This window comes from Pocillopora damicornis, chromosome 6 (genome assembly GCF_964200805.1).
Source record: "Pocillopora damicornis chromosome 6, jaPocDami1.2, whole genome shotgun sequence".
Lineage (NCBI taxonomy): Eukaryota > Metazoa > Cnidaria > Anthozoa > Scleractinia > Pocilloporidae > Pocillopora > Pocillopora damicornis.
In genome coordinates this window covers 10,168,959-10,191,937 of record NC_142675.1, presented here as the reverse complement: position 1 = coordinate 10,191,937, position 22,979 = coordinate 10,168,959, and the positions used below count along the sequence as shown (strand labels likewise).

The 22,979-nt window shown below is 38.1% G+C and overlaps 1 protein-coding gene and 1 pseudogene across 2 annotated transcripts; both read right to left on the bottom strand.

Moving 5' to 3' along the window:
• Positions 1–4,350: 4,350 nt before the first annotated feature.
• On the bottom strand, positions 4,351–6,295 carry LOC149043869 (somatostatin receptor type 1-like; annotated as a pseudogene). The gene is made up of 2 exons (XR_016187498.1): positions 6,171–6,295; positions 4,351–5,584 (listed from the first exon to the last, which is right to left on the bottom strand). The product of XR_016187498.1 is annotated as a somatostatin receptor type 1-like (transcript).
• Positions 6,296–16,886: 10,591 nt separating this feature from the next.
• LOC149043868 (uncharacterized) lies at positions 16,887–22,563 on the bottom strand. The gene is made up of 2 exons (XM_089208941.1): positions 22,545–22,563; positions 16,887–22,498 (listed from the first exon to the last, which is right to left on the bottom strand). Exon 2 carries the CDS (start codon positions 22,367–22,369, stop codon positions 17,534–17,536), a length of 4,836 nt encoding a protein of 1,611 aa, XP_089065067.1. The 5' UTR covers positions 22,370–22,498; positions 22,545–22,563; the 3' UTR covers positions 16,887–17,533.
• Positions 22,564–22,979: the final 416 nt, after the last annotated feature.

The window sequence follows — 22,979 nt, the reverse complement described above, 5'->3', positions numbered from 1 at the left end:
ACTGAAGCACAATGAAACAGAAAACAAAGCTAGTAATAAAAGTGTTTTTATGTCTAAAAGGTGTTTAATTCTACTTATCTTTACTAACTACTTCATATAACTAGAGGCTGTTTTATTGATATGTATCTCATAGGTAAGATATTGATCAGTGTATACCCCGAGATCCTCAGCAAACGAAACTGGTGAGATCGTTTTGCCGTTTTGCCTAACAGGGATGAGGAGGATATCCCTATCGTCTCTTTCTCCTATTTCTACTTTTACGATCTAATGGGGTTGGTGGGAAAACAACACCGCCTTTTCAGAAGTAGGGACACTCAGGTGCTAGGTCCAGAAACATAATGTTTGTTAATCCCTTTTCATGGTCACAAATTTTTTTGAAGAAAAGCTACCAGAGATCGTCATCGCTGAGAATACCTTCGGTTCTCGAGATGTTTAATAGTAGTAGTTATAGATCTGAGCCCAGTTGTTCAAAGAGTGAATAACGCTACATAAAAGATAAATTGCTATCCAGTGGATAAATGTTAGAAAAACGTATTACGCTATCCACCAGGTAGCGATTTATCCGGTGGATAGCGTTCTCTAACCCTTGAACAACTGGGGCCTGTAGTACAAGCGGTGAAGCGTGTACTGGTTTTTGTTTTAGTCGAGCCTCAGTTTTGTGTCTCTTCCTCCATACGGAATGTTGCTCTGTAGCTTGTTACCTTATCAGGGCGGAGTTAGGAAACAAAGACAAAGGCAAGTTATTATTATCGCTAATATAATTATTATTGTTAAAATTTGAAATCAAAACATTCTATGTCATTGCAAGCCTACTGACACTTTTACACAGGAAATTTTTTTTTTTCAGCTCAGGATTTCAATATTCAAAGAGCTCACACGTTCTATTTCTTAGAAAATGCCTCAAGCTTCTAGCCCTTAAAAACTCTCCCATCTATCAAATGTTAATCGATGCCATTTTTCCTTTGTGAAATATCTGGGTAAAAGTGAGATACAAAGTTTCGTTTTTCTCGCGAAAAAATTCCATACGACTATTAAAATTACTCTCTCATTGTCACCAGAGTTGGTTTCGTTTTCATTGTAGCTAGGTGAGTGAGACATCTCATTGTTTGCGTCAAATCTTTTTGGGCTTACAGAGTTCAGTTGATGCAGGAAACGTCAATTGCTTTGAACACTTTTTTGAACTCTGGATTGCCATCGCTTGACTCTTTTTTCGGAAATTATTACAGTAAATGGTTTCAACCCGGGAGTAACATGTAATAGAGTAGTTTGATCGTCCGTGTGTGTGCATTCCTGAGAAGGACTGTTGTTGGTAGTAGTACTAACGTTTCGACAACCTTAGCCAAAGTCATCATCAGAGTCAATTCAATAGTTGTTGTCAGTCGAACGTTCTAAGTCCGGTTCGAAAAAACCGATTGGTCAGTTTTCCGTCAATTTTATTGGCTATGAGACTCTACTGGTGTTGGTCGGTCGTGATTGGTCGGTCTCAATCCGCCGGTAAAGTTGGGTCGCTCACTGTTCGGTTCGTTTGTTAAGAAATTATTAATCTTCGTTCTAAGATCTTGCTCGTTCGATTTCTCTTGGGAATAAGGGTAGCTTCATTCTTGGAATACAAGTTACAATGTCAGCTTTGGTAGGATTTTGTTCGCTCAAGCCGATGTACCGTTTGTTTTGGCCAAAAACAAACAAACAAACAAAAAAAGAAAAAAATTGCAAAAAGGGGATAAGTTTCTAAAGAAACTGTGGTGCTGCGTCACTGGGGGAGCATATCAAGAAAATTTGGTTATTATCAACTGAATTTATCATGAAAATTAGCCACCGTGAAGAGTTTCAAAGCTGAGGTTTCGAGCGTGAGCCCTTCGTCATTAGCTCTGACATAGAGCTAACGTTCGAAACGTCAGCTTCAAAACTCTTTACGGTGGCCAATGCACAATATCAACTCAGTTGAAACCCACAAGAATCACGGGGAAATTGTAAAACTGAGATTTTCAACTATTTTGAAACGTTCTTTTACCTAAATATTGGCAAGGAGCTTCCATACGGAAAATTTATGCCCCCTGCACCCTCTTTAGAATCCTGGTTGGCCCAGGAACGGGAAAATTTCAGTAGGAGATATATGAGGGGGGTCAATCCACTCTTTACTTTCTTGAAAGAATCCAACCTAGTATAGGTTTGTTCGAGAGTAACGACACGCGACCGTTTAATCAACTGGAGTCAACTTGCATGCATGCCCTTGAGCATTGCAAAACAATAAGTGGGGTAAGTTTCTCAATTAGATTAAAATCAGACATTTGCAAACTCAGAAAGAAAAGTCTTGTTTTGCCAAAAACAATGGTCTAATTCGGTTATCACATGATATAGATGCGATATTGATCAAGTGCGAGGTTGACAAGGCTTAATATTGGCTGTAATGGTTTTTTGCATTTTGCCAAAAATTGAAAAGGCCAAAAACTGAAACTCGGCGCGACACGCCTTTTTGGTTATGAACCATCTCATGTTCAACGCACACTCTACGAATAGCTTTCAAATATAATGTTCAACCTCATCCAATAGTTGCGTGTTATCAGCATCATCAATTATATTAATTTTATTGATACTACCATTTTACCTATTATTATGATTAAGTCACTAGAAAGGAAAATTAAACAACAGAAAGTGCTTTTTCAACAGCTTTGTAGTTCTCTGTGTTAATCATACCTACAATAAATTCGATATACTTTACAAAGGTCCAATTATCCAATACATATAAAGCATGCTACGTAAACTGGTTATAAGTAATTCATACAAATCTCATAGTAAATCTTTTAATCACAAGCTTTTAAAATCCAGACAGTTCTGGTATCCCGACCAACTGTCTAGGTACTTTGCTTTCGTTTCAGCAAGATTATTCAAGAATAAATATATATTTTTACACGTATTTGTCTGTAGTATCGCTGAGTAATTTCATGAGTTGTACTTTTTTTTTACTATTCCGCAGGGCGAGTCAAAATACAAAAAACGACTAAAATACTCAGTGATACTGCGCACCAAAACGTCTCATAAGATATTTATTATCCAACTGCTTTAATTTTTATGCAATTCTCATAAGGCGGGAAAAGCGAAACAAACAAAGGAGCGGTTTGTGACAGGCCTTGCCTAATGCTCGCGTCGGATTGGCCCATGAGACGTCAACTTGTCGTATAGGGTTTCAAAACGATTCAAAGTTGAATTTTGTTTTCGATCGTTGTTCTCAACTCGTGCACATGTGAAAGTACTGCAAGAAGAAAAGTGTTCGTTTATCGATGAAAAGTGATGAATAATTTACCACAAGTAACAAAGCTTTGAATCTATCAGGAGACAAACTCTCAAAGACATGTATGAGCTCTTAAGCCTACAAAAAGAGAATTTCCAAAACTACATCTTATTTTTATCGTCCGACTCAATCACATGCCGACGACGCTTCGCAAGAATCACTGCCTTTACTTGAGGAGCTGAGGGCTATGAACCAACAACAATGGTACAGCTGTTAAATACGGCACCAGAGAAGGCAAGTCTACCAAACTTATCAAACAGTTTTTTTTTAAACAGTACAAAATAACTAATTGTCCAAGTAACCGTATAATATCGCGGAATATTTATAATCTAATCGCGCGTTATATGTACTCTACTTTATGCAGTTGGAAAATAAAATTATTAGTTGCACACTACTCATCATAAAAAAAGGAACAATTAGAAAGACCATATTTTTCCGCTCCTTTTGTTCACAGTGGAAAAATTTACCACTCACCGCGTATTAGGTTTCTAAAGAAAAACTTGAGCTTTGGAAAAGAATTGTGCGCTCAAAAATGCCTAAAACTCCACGCCGCCATTTTAAAAAAAATTGGCTGAAAAAGAAAAACCACAAGCTCAGCTCACAAATAGACCCTGCTCTAGATATCGTCAAAAATCATTCTTTGTATTGAGTTTCCATTTCCTAATTATTCAAACAAAGCGCTAAGAGACGGGAAAATGCAGGGTGGGACTCATTTCCTCACAGTAAAGACGCTAGGTTGTTAAACACGATTCAAAATGGCGCTGTCAATCGTCAAATTCTTTACCACCCATGAAAACAGTTCAAAACTCACCAGCATAAGAATACCTATTTTAAATCTAATTTCAAACGATTACTATAACTTTTCACAAAACATGTAAAAGACTAAAATTAGCGAACCTCTACCTATTAAAAAATTCTTTTGAGTTGTGGTGCAATACGTCAGTAAATTCTGTATCACTTAAAGAAAATAATAATATACCAAACAAAAAAAGTAATGTTAAAAGAATGCTCTATCACTGGTAAATAAACTGTACGTGCTTTTGAGGTGCTACAGCGGTCCTATTTTTGCAATGTGATTGGTTTGATGAGCTAAACTTAATCCAATACCCGCGGAGTGTTCAGTCCAACTTATCTATGACTTTGTGCTGTTTTCTTAGGCAAAAAAAAAACCTTTCTCAGTGGAGTGTCCATTACCTGCAAGCAGTTAAACACGGCTTGTAAGAAATGTCTCTTCCCCAAAGGTCACGTTCCTATTGGGAATCATTCTCGGTTCTTGTCCTTCTCCTTCGAGCGTCGTTAACCTTGTGCTGTTGACGCTTGATCTGGATCTTAGTCGGCTCGTGAGACTAAAAGGCCCTGTTTGAAGTAGAAGTAGAACTGAACTTTTCCTTGTTTTGCAACAGATTCTGAAAGGCGGACCAGAAGTCGCGTTTGAAAAACGTGTAGAGAAGAGGGTTGGCCAAGGATGTGATATATCGAATGACCATAACAGCTTCAATGACGCTAAGCAAATCTTTTAGTCCTATTTGGAATAAAAGCATGACCATAAAATAAGGGAACCAACAGCAGGCAAATATGATCGCCATGGTTGCGAAAACCAAGATACACTTCCTGTCACTTTTTTTTTTCTTCTGCTTCCGCGAGTTTTTATTCTTAATCAACGATGGTCGTTGCCTTTTAGTAATTGCACTGAACATGGCTACGTATGCATAAATCATAAATATGTACGGGAAAAGGAACACTGCAACAAGGCAAACTGCAGTATGAATAACTTCCCAACGTGCAGATTCCTCAGCATTATGCAAAATGACAGGAATGATAGCAAAAACAGTAGAAGTGATCCAAATGCCGAACACAATTTTCAAAACCAAGCTCTTGGTCACCAAGTGGTGTTTTAGTGGAGTGACAGTTGCCATGTACTTGAGCCCAGTAATAAAGAGTATGTGATAAGCACCTGAAATAACTAGTAATGTATGCGAGGCGTAAACCCCATCAACCATTTGTGGCGGCGAAATGCCAAAATTATGAACAATGAAGTATGGAATAGCGATAGCGCCAATACTGAAGTCACAAATTGCCAAACTGAGAAGGACGTAGTTAGAAGAGGTGCGAAGTCGACGACATCGGTAAAACAAGACAAACACGAGTCCATTAGCCAGAACTATTACTATGGCAATTGGAAGAAATTTACTCAGGGTCTTGAGTCCATCGTCGGAGTGTTGTTTAGGAAACTTTGAGGTTGCATTGCTGTCATTCATGATTTATTACGATGAACAACATGGGATGACGAAAACACTGAAAGAGAGCAAAAGTGTAAAAATGAAACAATGCTAGAGAAAGGTATACTATTACGCACCATGTGAGTAACGAGAGACTCAGATTATTTGGAATACAAAAACTGAGATTGAAAGAAAATTTCAACAAATGTCAGTGGGAATGTCGTAAGTGAGATCAATTAAAGATTTCAAATTGATTTAGTAAATTTGAAATACTGATATTGAGGTCAAAAAGCTTATGCTTTTACGGTTTTCAGGAGGTGGAGAAACCTGATATATTTGCCATGTTTGAAGACTTCTTTACAAAGGCCAGTTAAAGGTGATTGATATCTTTTGCACGATAACACCCACAATCGATAGTTTTCTTCGGTATATTTTTCATAAGACAGCAATCTATCATACTCGTATACATTATATCTCTCTTATCCAATAGTTGATTGTCAGGGGTTTTTCAAGGGTTTGTTCATTGTTTTCTCGATAAACATCAACTGGCCTGCTGAGATGTTATACATATTTAGCAACTATGATGATTTGCACTAAGTACGAGCTCAGTTTCAGTTTTAAAATCAATACCGTTTTGGACAAATTCAGAAAAAAAATTTTACCTGTTTTACCATTAAACTCAAATGGCCGAGACCATACCTTGGAAAATTAACGATTACTGTGTTTACACCACCTAGGGCATAATGAATGCATAAGAACAAAGAAATTGATATAAACATAAATGCTAAGAGGTTAATTGCTAAGTTACGAATTATCTCCGTCACATCTTTAATTGTTAAATATGAAAAACATAATTGCTGAGTCATGAATTATCTCCGTCATATCTGTAATTGTTAAATATGAAAAACAAACATATACATGCGTATTCAAAACAAACAGTTGCGACAAAAGTTTTTTCTTGTTCTCGATTTTTCTTCTTTATTTCTTGTTTCTTTGTTTTGTTAGAATCGTTTTCTCTTTCCAGCTGTAAAATGAATATTCCGCTGAGCAAATAGCAGAGTCCTAAGCACAGAGCAGCCAAAGAATTCATAATGTAAATCGGAGGCTCAAAACTTGTCATATGAAAATAAGAACCGTCGCTGATTCTGACCAGCCACAGCTCCAACACTGTATTTTCTTCCAATTAAGAACAAACTCTGCCGAATAAAAGCATATCAGATGTTTCCTTGTGTTGGTACCGCTACATGTCATGGCGATGCGTTTTTAATTAATAATTTCTCTTTGCCGTATTTCAAGTCATACCGTCAATCCTTAATTTATTCTTCTATGAAAACAAAGCGCGAAATTGCCTTTTAAATACAAATGAAAACAAATTTCGAATCGAGGAGATATTTTTTTCGACCTTTCACGAGGTTAGGTAAAACAAAAAATTATGAGTGCTTATGGTGAATCAAACCTAAAACTATAGGCAAATTATGCGCATCGATGCTCTACCAATCCAAAAAACTCATATGAATAGTAAGCCACACTAGCCTCATATGGCAGGTATGCCAGTTACAAGCTGTTCAAAGCTTCGTGTGTTTACATAAAATTGGAAAAATGGTAAATTTTAAGCTCTGCAAAAAGGATACGTTTAGAATATTTGAAAATTGCAAGTTTACTTACGTTTTGCCGAGTTATTGCCTACTAAAGCACTTTTTGAGCTATATATGCCAAGGCACAAGTGGAGTGAAAATACGTCTAAACACATACAATAATATACCAGTAATGATAAAGGTTCCTGTCGCAAGCATCCAATAACGTAGAATCTATTTTATATCCTGATATACAAGGCAATATTTTTTAGAATGATAACGCGAAGATCGACTGAATATATAGCGAGTCACTTTCGTGGGATTGCTACGTTTTTGATTCTCTCTCAATGAGTCTTCATTATTCAGTCGTCAGTGGTTCGAATCTGTCGTAGACTACCGCTGTGCTGAAAGATTGTGTTTATTTTTCCCTCGAGAGTTTCATTTTCACCTTCATTGTTTTAAAATCTTATTTGGATGAAGTCTAAAATGTGATACCGTGTCGTTGCGCTGCGAGATCTTGTAATAATGAAACATTTTGTAACTACCTCCCCGTTTTATATCATAATAAAGTACGGATATAACTCGCGCTATCATCGGTTTAACGAGCGCGTTATCAGGTTACAAAACACGGAGCTGGGCTAAAGCTGTCACGTCATCTGCCGATTTGCACAATGTCTGACCATTTTCCGAATTCCTCTTTACCTTTTTTTTGCTAAGAGGGCTAGCAAAGAGCAACAGAAGAACCAAGCAAGGGTTTGTGAACATGCCAGGCGCCTTGATAGACGTTATTATAACTTTAGCAAAGACTAAAATCACTAAAGAGAAAAAGTAATGGACTCTCCGAGTTTTGAAAGTTTTGGCGCTCAATTAAATCAATTAGTTTACGTACGATAATAAAACTCAAACACAGCTAACATACGTATAGCAGATATAGTTTGGTCACAAACAGAAACAAAAACATGAATGATGAAAATATAGTCAAACTATTTATTATAGTATAACTGTTAAAATTCATACAAATTACGGCGTCAGAGCGTCTATGGTCATACTATGGTCCATCGTGGTTTGCTCATCATGGCGATCTCCCGTAGTGAAGCAAGCCTCAGAAGAAACATCGTTCGCCCTTTATATAAACAACAAGAGCTTGCTCTAGTATCCTTTCCGATGCATCGAACGTAGGGTCACATCATTCACAGCACCTGAGTTTTACAGCGCTGTCACCCTGAGCAATCACCATGTTCCCGAGAATTAGGCCATCGTTCATTCCGGCATAAAACTCACGCCTTGAGCAGTCTGTTTTCCAATAGTCATATGAGATAACTTGTGCGCTTTATGATCCACAATTCGGTCGGATTTTACCTAACATTTCATCTTCAGATTCTGTATTAAGAATAAAAAAAACTAAAGAACAAAAGTGTTGAATGCGACCTGCCTTACTATTTTAGTTTGTAAACTATTGCAAATTGCGAACTTTGACGTCTCCTGGTATGTATATACTCTGTTGTAAAAGAGTTACGAGGTATTTCCTGGTCCATATTTCGTTCTTTCAGCTTTCAGTTGTAGTACTTTGCTTTCTTCCTGACGCTCGCGTGTTGCCAAGATAAGTTTTTCCCTCTTAATTAACATTGCAACACTACTGTCGATCATTGCCCACAGTAACCTTCAATGCGCCTGGACCAGCTACAGCGTAAGTTCCTCTTCTCTCCCTCATTATGGATTCCGTAGTACCTTGGAGTGTTTTTTTTATTTTACAGCTGACTCCTATATCTTCCATGGTAAATAGATCGGATCACTTTGTCGCGCAATCGCCGGTGTGAAAGTTCAAACTTACCTCCTTAAGATTGAAGGAGGCTAAAATCTATTTCGAATTCTTCCCTTTTCACCTCTAGCAGAAATTCTTAAAGTGCCCATGAAATTCTAGGCCGCGATCACTCTGGATACGATCCGGCTTTCCATGGCTTCTGTGTAATTTGCTTGGTCCTCTGGTTATGTATCGCCGACTCAAGACTTCTTTGACAAAGGTGTAAGCCATAGATAACGTCTAAACACACCGCCTCGATACTTATGACGAAATCCATAAGTTAATGAAAAGATGCCGCAACCATTATTACAAAACGTGTAAGTTAATACAAAATGCCTCAATACAGTAAAAACTTTAACTGGCTCCAAATATATCTTCAAATACAAAAAGAAGCAGGAGAATTTGTCTTCTGTCGAGCAGGTCAGGAAGATATTGAATTCATTATATCACAAGCACGGGACAAATTAAAGATCTGAGTCTCCTAAAAGAAATTAAACCGCAAAACGAGGGTTCGTTATATCGAAAACCTCGATTTAACGAATTTGCAGGAACAAGAACTAAAATGTTCGTTACATCGAGGTATGGTTAATAATTGCCCCCCCCCCCCCCCCCACATAATTTTTCTTTCTTCTTCTTCTTTTTTCTACTTTCGTCCTTTTTACTTAGTTACCAGCTCATGTATCAACTTGATTCCTTTGACGGAAGCGTGAGCTAGAGATGAGGAACAAACACATCTATGGTCGTTCGCTAAAAAAATAAAGATGTTACATGGTGATGAAAGATGTCATTTGACACGAGCGTGGGTCATTACAAAAGATCCCAGTACCCCGCGCCTTTACTAAGTTCGTATGTGACAAGCCAAGCATCCTGCCTCTCCGCTATCAAATTCTCGGGCCGAACACTCTGTGACCGTGTGGCCATTTGAAAAATGCGGTCAAAAATACAGAATCCGCTTGAAAAACCTTCGACGCATCGTGATTTGTACATCTCAATTAAGTCTCATTAGATGTTAATGAACTGAAGAGCAGTGGTCATCTGCCTCTGAGAACCTTTTTTGCTGAATCATTCTCAACCACAGGCTAGGTAAGAGGAAGAGAAAAAAGCCATCTTTTCAAGATGGAATTAACTTAAAACTACCAAAAATCCCACCTTAATGACGCTGGTTCCTCATCGTTTAGAAACTGCTCCGTCTGCTTGATCTAATTAACCCTCGATCCTTCCATATTTCCCAAGAAATCGCTACTAAAATCTAGCAAACATTTTTCTGACTGTGATCAGTGCAAAACTGGCAACCTTTTCTTTAAATTAAATACATATGCATTTACCTACGATTATAACAATTATTCAAATTAGCTTCTTAATTGATCACTATGAAGAACAAATATTTTGAAAGGTCCTTTTGAAAGAAAGCGGCTCAGTTTATCTCGCTCAGCTTTTTTCGCTTTCGTTTTGTTTTCGAGTTGCTCGCCTTTTTCTTGATTGTTTACTTTTTTCTTATTTTTTTCTGTTCCGAGCGGTAAAATAAATATCCGCAGAGCAAAAGGAAATTATATCTAATGATAGATCACCTTTAAATTTACTTGTTTAAATTCCAACTAAAGATATTACACCTGCCTGCTAAAATTGAAAGAAGAATCACTATTATCGTCAAAACGAAGCCTTGTCACTCTACTTCCTTCCAAGCGCAAACTTGGCCGAATGATAATCATAAGCTGTTTCTCATATTTTGTGCCTCTACGTCTTTTTGATAATGACGAGAAAATTTGTAACATACTGAGTTTTCTGTGCCGTATTTGAAATCAAACTGTACACCTGGAGTTTTTAAAATCTTCTTTACTAACATAACAAGTTATGGCTTCTAAATGTGAACACATGTTGCTGTTATGAATTCTTTCAAATTTGAATTTGTTTTCTTACCTTTCAGGTGTCAAACTGTGGCCTTCTAAAGTGTGTCTTTAGCTACTGATATGTTTTTAGGACAATTCTAATGGAAATTAGCCATTTTTCCAACGGAAAGACAAAGATCTTCTATGCGAGGGATGGTTGGAGAAATAAGATCCAATTGTAAACCCGGACGATGATAGAACAGTCAAGCGATGCCGTAAATTGATAACGCACACCGTGAATTATTAGCAGCTGGCTCGCTCACTGTTATTGGCTCATTTTGTATCGCTGTCTTTTCCATGTCGATCCTCATTAGTAATATACCTCAGATCGGCATTGTGTTTTTTTATTGTACGCACTAGAGAATTATCCACCATTTTTATCACGACACATTTGGCTCGGATCCATTTCTTCAAAGAGAACAACTTTAATAGGCTTCCCAGTTCCAACTTCTGGCCAGAAAGAGTGACCCCTACAAAGCTTATCGGTGTCAGTATTCAATAAGTCTTGAAGAGAAAAGAACATATAAATAATGTTTCTAGTGTCTCTAATGGCACCACCGGCTACATGACTACCGCTTGAGGTGCGTAAAATATCTAATCGCGTGTTGCCTGCGCAAAAGGCTTGAAAGTGGTTCATATATACACCCGTCCTTTCCGTGTCAGATTTCTCTCCGCGGATAACTAAAACTGTGTTTTTCCCCATGAAGAAACAGACTAAAGGAACAAAAACAAAACAAAAACGTGAAATTTTCTTTTGACTGCCTTCGTCTTCAGGGGATATTTGCCGGATAATATCTGTTTCCTACTCCTATTCCTAATGGGGACTCAGAATTTTTTCTTTGTCCCACGCTCGTGACGAGACGAAAAACATCTTTCTTAATATCTACGTTGTTATCAAGACTGCGTAAACCTAAAATTTTTACTAAACTGTTGATGATTTCAGTTTTTATACTAGCCTATTTATTGACCAATTAAGAATCAAATATGCTCATTCGTATTTAATAAAATGATTCGGCTCAATTTTCGACCCTTTAATTTGTAATCTTTTTGTTTGGTCTTACTCTTTGCTCGATAAACGAAGGCTGAGTTGCTCATAACGTTAAATAACTTATATAAATTAATTCAAATCAATCAGAGGGTTAAAACCTATCTAATAGAAATGGAAATTGTCCCTAATTCTGACGAAATACAGCTTTGCCGCTGTATTTAATTTTAAGAGCAAACTGAGCTAAATAATAAATTATAACTAAATTTCACTGACATCGACGTCGTATTGTCTTAAAAAAGGTAAAAACACAAAAGAATTCACAGCCGGTTATCTTCATTTCGAAAATTTGACAATAACTTGTAAATTCTGCATCGACATTTCTACCCTCTGACTCAACCCTGAGTTTCAAAATCTCATCTATAAATTACGTTCGGGCTGCCATAACGCTGGGTTTCTTCATTCCTTTCCATACAACAACGTTTCCGAACTGATAAAAGCAATACGGCTACTTATGATCAGTTGTAAATGAATTTGGAGAGTCCCATTACCTATTAGATAACGAAGTGTAAATTTATGTGGTACTTCTTACACTGTTTATGTCCGGGGATAAGTGCAGTTGAAAGCATGAATGAACACGTCTATTCACATACCACAATCGATTATGTTTTCTACAGAAGGGAACGTTTAAAGAAATAAAGAACGATTTTCTTTAGAACGATAACGCAATTATTGATGAAGCAGGTTGGCTAGCTGCTATTGTTGCGGTTTAGTTCGCTATCAATGTGTCATTATTATTCAGTTGTCAAAAGCTTTCAGCAGTTATGACCACCTATTGGGCTTTTTCATTGTACACTTTTTCAGTTTTCGTTTAGCTTTCACCATTGATATTACAGATGAAGTCCTAATATCGATAATACTGAAAAACATTACAACTTTCTTCAAAAACACTGGACGGAGTAGCCACGCAGGCCCAGTCTCTGCGTCAAAAAAACTAACATATGCATAGAAGAGTAAGAAGAAAGGGTGAGATTGACAAGGCTTCTCAAAAACTTCATTGATTCTATTATGGTGCAACAAAAAAAGGCTCGAATCCAAAACTCCAAAATAGAAGGCTTACGAGGCTCTGGTTGTTTCATTAATGAATTGCCGAATTTACACTTTTTAGATACAGATCTTAGCGAACTTCTATTCCATTATGTAATGTTTTTCGACAAAGAAAATAAGGATCTTTAGAGCAAGATTTATTGCGTTTCCTCTGGTGGAATATCTTAAGATTTGTTTGATTGTTGAACATATTTCTGTCCTTCCTTCTGCCTGTTTTCAAAAAATTCATAGGACCAAATTTGAGATAGAGGAGAAAACACAAAATTGTAAATAGCGAGGAAACTGCCTCTGCAACCCAATTTTTTTTGGCTTTTAAATGATCGGCAGGACAAATGGCACAAATTGTGAACATTTTGAGAGATCTTACCCAAGCAAATTAAAGAAAATCAAAAGCAAAGCCAAATCGACACTAGCAAGCACGAAAATCATTTTGATAATATTTACTACAGCAAACGAAAGTTCGAACCTCGCTCATTGCCTTTTGATGACTTTGAGTGACCTTGAAATGAAAAAAAAAAACACGTAAAAAGCTACGAGAGAAACATTACGCTGATGCGCGCGCGTCAACATTGAGCAAAAACTCTCATCTTCATGAGATTTCATCGAACATTACGTGTACCAATTCCGTTGAATCGATTTTAGGTGCAGAACCATTTGGAGCAAGTTAGATTTAAAGCTTTTCGTCGTAACCATTGGCTAAATTACTTTCCTCATTGTTGTGACAATGGTTTTCACCAAAACACGAACGGAGCTCTTGATAGAAATGAAATCTCGGAACTTTCTCATCATTGCTTTGAAATAATGTCAATTTTGGAGCTTCAAGAGAAAAGCTGTAGAATCAACTTACCTTGCTACTTACCATGTAGTAAAGAACTTAGATACACAGTAAAAAAAAATAGCTTCGACTTTCTCGATTTCAAGGAAATGTCAATATTCGATCTGAGTAAGAAGTATGGTAAGATGACTTATCATTCAGACAACCAATCGTACAAAAGATACTTAAATTACTAACCGACTAAAAACTCAACAGAAAATTACTTAGCCATTTGAGAGGGAAGATAAGGAAATGCAACGAGTGTCATCACTTGAATATAAAATATAAAGTCTGTTAATCCTAGAGGTAAGTTATCCCGTTGTGGAAAGCAAGATAGCTTTTTTTGCAACGTTTTTTTTTTTCTCGTCGCGTAGTTTGCGTTTGAAAAATCAGAACGGAACGGGAACAGTTTTAATTTGTTTAAACTGCTCGGAAAATAAATGGGGAAAGGTCTGAATGTAGCAGATGTAAAGTACATTGTCTCATTTGATCATTGTTATTAAAAAAATTCATAAATGTTTGTGTTTTTACCGTTCAGAGTGATATACGTGATTGATGTTATCAAGACTCTTAAACAAAAATTTTGAACAATGTCTCTTTGACCGTGCTATACAGGGGGACATAAAGTGAGAAAGAATTTTTTGTTCACCTGCGTCGACTGAAATCCATGAAATCAGTCAAATTTAGAGGCAAAACTAATTATTAAATTGTCTTAGGTCAACAGACATTAAGTCAATACCATTTTCCTTCAATCATGGTGGTAACTTCCTGTGGGAGTACATTTCTTTACCTCGGTTTATAATAAGAGTTTGTCAGAATCGATTCATATTGGTCGGAATATGAAAACTATATATGACTACTAATCAGATCGGCATGCCTAGCTATAACTATCATAGCTTAGAAGTTTGAATAACGCAGGTTTCTAATAAATATCCCCCAAATTACGTTCTCGGGGTCTTTATTTACTTTATCTCAATAGATTCATTTTTATCTCAAATTAGTGATCAGAAAGAGAAAGCTGTCTCAAAAACCATTACAGCAAAACGACACTTGTGCAAACCTGTCTTTTAAAAAACAAGTGCTTATTTCACTTCTTCAAACTAAACTTATTGGCTAAGAGAACACCAAAGTCACCAAAAACACTGGAGCAAACAGTTGGAAAAGACTGAAAGTTTGAAATAATCGCACATGTGTTCTATTAAACATCAAAAATTGCAAACCTCCAAAGACTGAAAGTGAAGTTTACTTAATACAAACATTTTAGTAGCAACAAGAACTTTGTCTTATTAATGCTCCCGGAGAAAGACATTAGTCTCGTTTTCCCACCATGATAAGAAAGTTCCTCTTGTATATGTCAATATTGTTTTGCTGTTGGCCGAAAAAAGTGTCCGCCAGAATGCAAAAGATGAGCTTCTTGCTCAAGCCATGCTTGTACAAGCTCACGTAAAAAAAAACTCTTATTTTGCATTATACGATGTCCAAATACATGGGAGAAAAAAAGGAACTGTAACCCAAATCGTTAATTTAAAGAACTATTGTACCATACAGCAAAAATTGAAAATGAACTCAAATCTTTAATGTATTTACCAAACCTTTCCCAATAATTTTGGCGTTGATCTCACCTACGTAAATTATTTGTACATGCCAGCTTTGGAACCGTAAGTGAAAAGGGAAATTCACTTTTGAATTCAAATTTCCAATTTACCTTTAGTATCAAAGTGTCGACCAACATGTCTTAAACTGTCTTCTTGATTTCATCTTAGAATTTGAAAAATTACTAACCTATAATTCAAACCGTGGGCATCTTCCATCCTGGACTAGATTGTTGTTATACCCCAAAAAATATGGCTTACAGCTTCTGTTGCATTTTCTAGACTTCCGTTAATCAAATATGTTGGCTAGAACTTAGGTTTAGTCGACTCATTCTTAGCTGACGGCATTGATCGCCTCGCATTTTAAAACAAACCAAAAAGAAATATTAAAATGGCACGTATAAAATTAAAATTTCTACCTAAACTGAAGAATACATGAATATATTGACTACGGAAATATTTGTCTTGTTTTAAATAAAGTTTCATTTATACTTTGACAGCTTTTCATCCTTCTGGGCCTATTTGAATTTAAAAAAAACTGCTGAGATCTCGAGACTCAAAAGTCGACTAAAATCCAGAGTTTTTCAATACCTTCTCGTTTTTATTTAATTTATTTTACCTTTCCCTTTTTTGTCTGATTAATTCTCTTGTTTGGCTCTGCTTTTGTTGACATGCTCTTTCCAGAAAAAGAAAAGCAGTACTTTACTAATCATGAAAGATAGTTAAGAAAGGAGAATTAGAAAGACAGAGCCTTTTCCCTCCGCTTTTTAGAAAGTGTTCAGAGAGATTTACCGCGCATCACGAGTTGTTCCTAAAGAGAAACTAGATTCCAGTTTCGATCTCTTAATTATATAAACAAATCGCTAAGAGATGGAAAAACTCGAGACGAAACTCAGTTACGTCACCGGAAAATGGCTAGGCTGCTCAGCAAAATTCAAAATGGCGGCGTTCATCGCCAAATTCTTGAGCACATACAATGTTCGAAGACAGCTCTCCAAAGGCTAGGTTACTCTTTGGAATCTAAAAACCTCAATCAGTGTAACAATGACATACGTGGTTCTAATTTTCGGAGATAGAAATGAAAGGTCTCCATCAGCATACTTCTTCTTTGACTTGATAGCCACCACTTCATGTGCTAGACACGCTTTTTTGACTTCCGTGAATGAAATCTTACATTATCTCTTGATACCTAATGATTGCTACTTTCCTTCATAATCCACGAGCGCAAAAGTACCAGCCATCATTTCAAGAGTATTACAACAATCTAAAACGAAATTATGCAAACATGCATATTACATATTATTTTTTGGTTCAATCACACAACTGCTCTTAATGGCGATTCAGCAGGAACTCTTGATACGTAAATGAGGCACCAAGTCTGTGTTCTTCTTTAATGCCCTGCAAGCAGTTAAACACGACTTGTATGGAATGTCTCGTTACCAGATGTTACTTTCCTATCGCGAACCATTCTTGGTTCTTGTCCTTCTTCTTCAGGCGTCGTCAACCTTCTGCTGTTGACGCTTGATTTGGATCTTAATCGGCTCGTGAGATTAAGAGACCCCGTTTGACCTTTTGAGTAGTGTTACGGTATTTTCCAAACCGCCAGAAAGATACAACTCGTACAACTCAACTACTTTATTGACCAACGTAATAACTACGAAGCGATATCGACAGCCAATACAATAACTATCTTTTTCACTTATCTACGGAGCGATATAAATGCTAATACAATCAGTATCCCTATAACTTAGAGCCCTTTACAAATATTATTACTTAAATCTCAGTGCGCTACCGCACAACTCACAGTTCTCTTGAAAATCTTTAACAAACTGTCGACGTCCGTAATTCTTTCTCTCACGTAGCCTTCCACACGGCTTTCAATTCCAGTAAACAACTCTGTCCGGCTCTCGCTCCTCTGGGCTCTTCGCAACAGCAGTTATAGCTCACTAAAAGGCCTTTTTTCTTTAAGCTAGCGTGACTCCTTATATATCTTTCGGAAAAGTTCTAGAATGTTCTAGAGATCTGTAATATTGTTATTTTTAGAAACATTACACTATGATTACATCATAACAAAAATATGCTGAGTCACGGTTCTAGAAGGTTCTCCTTAAAGTTCTCGCTTAGTCATCATGACTAAATGTTCTAGAAACTTCTTCGTTCTATTTTTAATAATTATGTAACACAACGCACTCTAAAAAACATGGGCGCTCTCCATAACACCCTCCCCCTTCGAGAAAAGAAAGTTTGCAAAACTTTCTTGCAAAGCTCAAGGTCTCGAGAGGCAGTCTGCAATAATATTATCCTTTCCTTTTATATGTCGGATGTCCAAGACATACTCCTGCAGCATTAAACTCCACCTCAACAATCGCTGATTCTTGCTCTTTAATTTGTGAAGAAATACGAGGGGGTTGTGATCGCTATACACAACAACGGGCAAACTTGAGGAACTAACATAAACTTCAAAATGTTGAAGAGCTAACAGCAGTGCTAAACATTCCTTTTCGATGGTGGAATAGTTCCTTTGACTTTTGTTAAACTTCTTTGAAAAATAACAAACCGGGTGTTCTACACTTTCATCATCCTCTTGCAACAACACAGCACCAGCGGCAACATCGCTTGCATCAACAGCCAGCTTGAACGGTGAAGAGAAATCAGGCGCTGTTAAAACAGGGGCACTCTGTAACATGGCTTTCAGCTCCTCAAAAGCCTTTTCACACTGGTCGCTCCAATTAAATTTCTCCTTCTTGCTGAGCAGTTTTGTCAATGGCTCTGTGACAGTTGCAAAGTTAGGGCAAAACCTTCGATAATAACCAGCCATACCAAGGAAACGCATCAGTTGCTTTTTGTTTTCTGGTCGCGGAAACTTGATTATGGCTTCGACCTTAGCGTTAACTGGCTGTACTTGTCCTCGTCCGACGACATGTCCCAAATACGTCACTTGTGCTTGGCCAAACTCGGTTTTAGAGAGATTGATTGTTAATTTGGCCTCGCTCAACTTCCTGAAGAACTCACGGATAGTTTCTCGGTGTTTCTCCCAGGTTTCACTATAGATGATTACATCATCAATATAGGCTTCACAATCCTCAAGGTTGGCGATGACTTTGTTAATGAGACGTTGGAAGGTAGCAGGAGAATTCTTCATACCAAAGGGCATGACCTTGTATTGGTAGAGTCCTTCTGGAGTTACAAATGCTGATATCTCCTTAGCGCGATCCGTTAACGGTACTTGCCAGAATCCTTTGAGAAGGTCAAATTTTGTTACATACTTTGCCTTTCCCAGCTTATCGATACAATCATCCATTCTTGGGATTGGAAAGGTATCTGTCTTAGTCACACTATTAACTTTCCTGTAATCGGTACACATCCGATAGCTCCCATCCGGTTTAGGCACGAGTATACATGGAGAACTCCAACTACTGCTGCTTGGTTCGATAAAATCGTTCTCCAACAAATATTTTACCTCTTCTTTGAGGTACTGTTGTTTTCTCGGATTCAGCCTGTATGGGTGTTGTTTAACAGGAGTAGCATCACCGACATCCACGTCATGGTAAATCTGATTTGTCCTAGATGGTACATCAGGGAACAGGTCACTATACTTTTCAAGTAGCTTCTGTAGGTCTTGACGTTGACTCTCTTCAAGGTGTGACAGCTTGGAGTCCAAATTCTTTAGCACATCGGAGTTGGTGAGTTTTGATGTGTCAGTAGGACTGAGATGACTACTACTAAACTCACTACTTAAGTCTTCGGGCTCAGAAATAACTACATTAACGTTTACGGGCTCTTTAACTACATTATTTTCTCTCTCTAGGTAAGGCTTCAACATGTTAATATGACACAGTTGCGTCTGCTTACGCCTATCTGGAGTAACTACTACGTAATCAAGGTTATTTAACTTCTTCTCAATAACATAAGGACCAAAAAATCTAGAATACAATGTGTTACCGGGCACTGGCAACAATGCAAGAACCTTTTGACCTGGCTTAAAACTACGTTCTACAGCGTCTACATCATACTTCTTCTTCATTAACTTCTGAGAAGAACTAAGATTGTCTCTAGCTAGTTCACAAGCTCTAAATAACTTAGTACGAAAGTCTGAAACATATTGTAAAAGATTAATAGACTCACTACCGCTTGACAATAATTTCTCCTTAAGCAGTTTAAGAGGCCCTCTCACAGTGTGCCCAAAAACGAGCTCAAACGGACTAAATCCTAGGGACTCCTGGACGGACTCGCGTGCCGCAAACAGCAATAGGTGGATTCCCTCGTCCCAATCTTTCTCTGTTTGGAAACAGTAGACTCTCATCATGTTCTTTAAAGTCTGGTGCCATCTTTCAAGAGCTCCTTGACTTTGAGGATGGTACGCGGATGATCTATACTGTGCGATCCCAAGCTCGTGCATTACTTGTTGAAAAATACCAGACATGAAATTAGAACCTTGGTCAGACTGGATAGCGCTAGGAAGTCCGACCAGCGTAAAGAACTTCGTTAAAGCTTTGACGATAGTCTTGGCCTTGATGTTTCTCAGGGGCACGGCTTCAGGAAATCTGGTGGACGCACACATGATGGTTAACAAGAACTGATTTCCAGACTTCGTTCTTGGTAGCGGTCCGACGCAATCAACAATTACACGGCTGAATGGTTCTTGAACGGCTGGCAGAGGCTGCAGTGGCGCTTTTGGAATGGTCTGGTTTGGTTTCCCAACCATCTGACAGGCGTGACATGTCCTACAGTACTCAGCTACATCTTTTCTCAGGTTGGGCCAATAGAAATTATTCAAGATCTTCCTGTGAGTTTTGTTCACACCTAAATGGCCAGCCAGGGGAGTCTCGTGTGCCATACTTAAAATGTCTTGCCTGTAAGTTTTCGGGACAACAACCTGGTACTTAACAGCCCATTCGTCCTCAGCTGGAACATCGAGCGGTCTCCACTTTCTCATTAGCACTCCATTCTTTGTAAAATAACAGGTGGGGTTCTGTGATACTTCTTTTTCACTGACGCTTCTTGAAAACAACGGCGAAATTTCTGGGTCTTCACGTTGTCCAGCGATGAGCTGAGAGGTCGACATCTTCTCAGACTGATCTGTTAAATTCTTCTCAGGTAGGATTTCTGTTGGCTCAGAAGGGGAGGGACTTGGCTGCTCATCCTCAAAAACTCGACTGATAAGGGTGTCGGCTAAGGCAATTTCTTCATCGCTGGTTTTCCTCTTCTTGCTCATGGCTCGCGTTACTACACATGCAGGATAAAGACCAGGAATTATCTTCTCGACGGGGTCTGGAGACTTTTCTGAACTAGGCTTCTCTGTAATGACAGCATTAATGACCACTTTGTCTCCTGCAAGGTCATTTCCAAGGATAAGATGTACTCCATCGAACGGCAATGTTGATTGTACTCCAACTTTCACAGGACCAGACACAAGATCTGACGACAGAAAAACTGTATGGAGCGGCACTGGGGTATACTCGGAACTGATTCCTCTGATTAGAACACTTGCACCAGTGGACGATTTCTCAGAAAACAACAACGTGTCGCTTAATAGCAAAGACTGTGAGGCTCCAGTGTCTCTTAAAATCTTGATCGGTACTGAATCTGTCATATCACGGGATAATGATACTGAGCCATCGTGAATAAAGGGCTGGAACATATCCATGACAGATTTAGACGAACCACTGACGTCATTTGTAGAGATTGTCTGGGTCTTCTCTCGAGAAAATCGCGGAGGTGTACATTCACTTTCAGAAACTGAAGGCGACGGCTTGGCAACAAATCCGTTGGGCTTCGACTTCACACCATATTTTTGCGCAGATCTCCACTTTTCTGGGCAACTGGAAATCAGATGACCTTCTTTTCTGCAATAATAACAGGTTGGTGGCTTGATGGGCTTATTTGGAACAAACCTGTTTTGTCCTGGCGAGGTGGAGCTGGAACGATTTGTAAAATGGTTACCAGGGTTCCGTTTGGGAGGTGCTCCGTCATTGTGTTTACTCCGCTGGCTTCCAACCCATCGTGATGCGGAGGGAGGCTGAAATCTACTGTCAGGCTGACGGGGCTTTTCCACGAAGTTCACTTTGTGACTCAGCGAAAATTCATCTGCTAACCGTGCAGCGTCTTCCAACGTTTCTGCTCTTTGCTCGTTAATGAACGTTCGGACATCACTGTGAATGCACCTCTTAAATTCTTCAACTAATACCAACTGTCTTAACTTATCGTGACTCTTATCTACCTTCTGTGAATAACACCAACGATCAAATAACTGTTCCTTACTCCTAGCAAATTCTACGTAGGTTTGACTACTAACTTTCTCATAGTTTCTAAACTTTTGACGATAAGCCTCAGGAACTAACTCGTAACCCTTTAAAATAAGATCCTTAACTTCGTCGTAACTTACAGCTTGTTCTACACTTAACTGTGTATATATTTCCCTAGCTTTACCAACCAATACACTTTGTAATAACATAACCCAGCACTCTTTAGGCCACTTAAGACTACTAGCTATTTTCTCGAAGTGTAAAAAGTACTTATCAGCATCTTTTTCTTGGAATGGAGGCACTAACCTGATGTTCTTTGTAACATCAAACTTTTCGCTATGCTTTTCACTATCCGAGCTTAATCCTAATTTCATTTGTACCTCTAACTTTTTCATTTCCATTTCATGCTGAAAAGCCAGTTTCTCTTTCTCTAGCCTCTCTTGTCTTTCCATTTCTTCTCTCTTCAGTCTTTCTTGTCTCTCCATTTCTTCTCTCTTCATCTCCATTTCTTCTCTCTTCATCTCCATTTCTTCTCTCTTCAGTCTTTCTTGTCTCTCCATTTCTTCTCTCTTCAGTCGTTCTTGCATTTCCCTTTCCTCTTTCTCTCGCTTTTCTTGCATCTCCAACTTTTTTATTTCTAACATTGTTTTTGACGATGTTTCTAACATTGTCCCTTCAAAAACCTCAGTATCCACTAAGTGGTTTACTATAATCTGTCGTATCTCATCCTTTCTCATTGCTTGCTTAGACTCTAACTCTAAGTGCTTTGCTAATAAAATAAGTTCGTCTTTCCTTAACGCATTAAATACTCCTTTGTCGGGACTCGACATAAAGTCTTCTGGATTAAACTTTGACATCTTGATATACTCTATGACTACTCAAGTCGACAATAACTTATCTTTAGAATACTCTACTATAACCTTTACTACAAAACTCGCTCCTAGACAATAACTTATATGCCAAACACTTCCACAAAATTCGCTCCCAAACAATTACCTCTGCTCTAAATACACTTCCACAAAATTCGCTCCCGGACAGGCCCCCAATTTCTGTTACGGTATTTTCCAAACCGCCAGAAAGATACAACTCGTACAACTCAACTACTTTATTGACCAACGTAATAACTACGAAGCGATATCGACAGCCAATACAATAACTATCTTTTTCACTTATCTACGGAGCGATATAAATGCTAATACAATCAGTATCCCTATAACTTAGAGCCCTTTACAAATATTATTACTTAAATCTCAGTGCGCTACCGCACAACTCACAGTTCTCTTGAAAATCTTTAACAAACTGTCGACGTCCGTAATTCTTTCTCTCACGTAGCCTTCCACACGGCTTTCAATTCCAGTAAACAACTCTGTCCGGCTCTCGCTCCTCTGGGCTCTTCGCAACAGCAGTTATAGCTCACTAAAAGGCCTTTTTTCTTTAAGCTAGCGTGACTCCTTATATATCTTTCGG

Bases quoted from the DNA above. Each gene is read 5' to 3' on its own strand.
- LOC149043868 (XM_089208941.1), bottom strand. From the start codon at position 22,369: ATGTCAAAGTTTAATCCAGAAGACTTTATGTCGAGTCCCGACAAAGGA.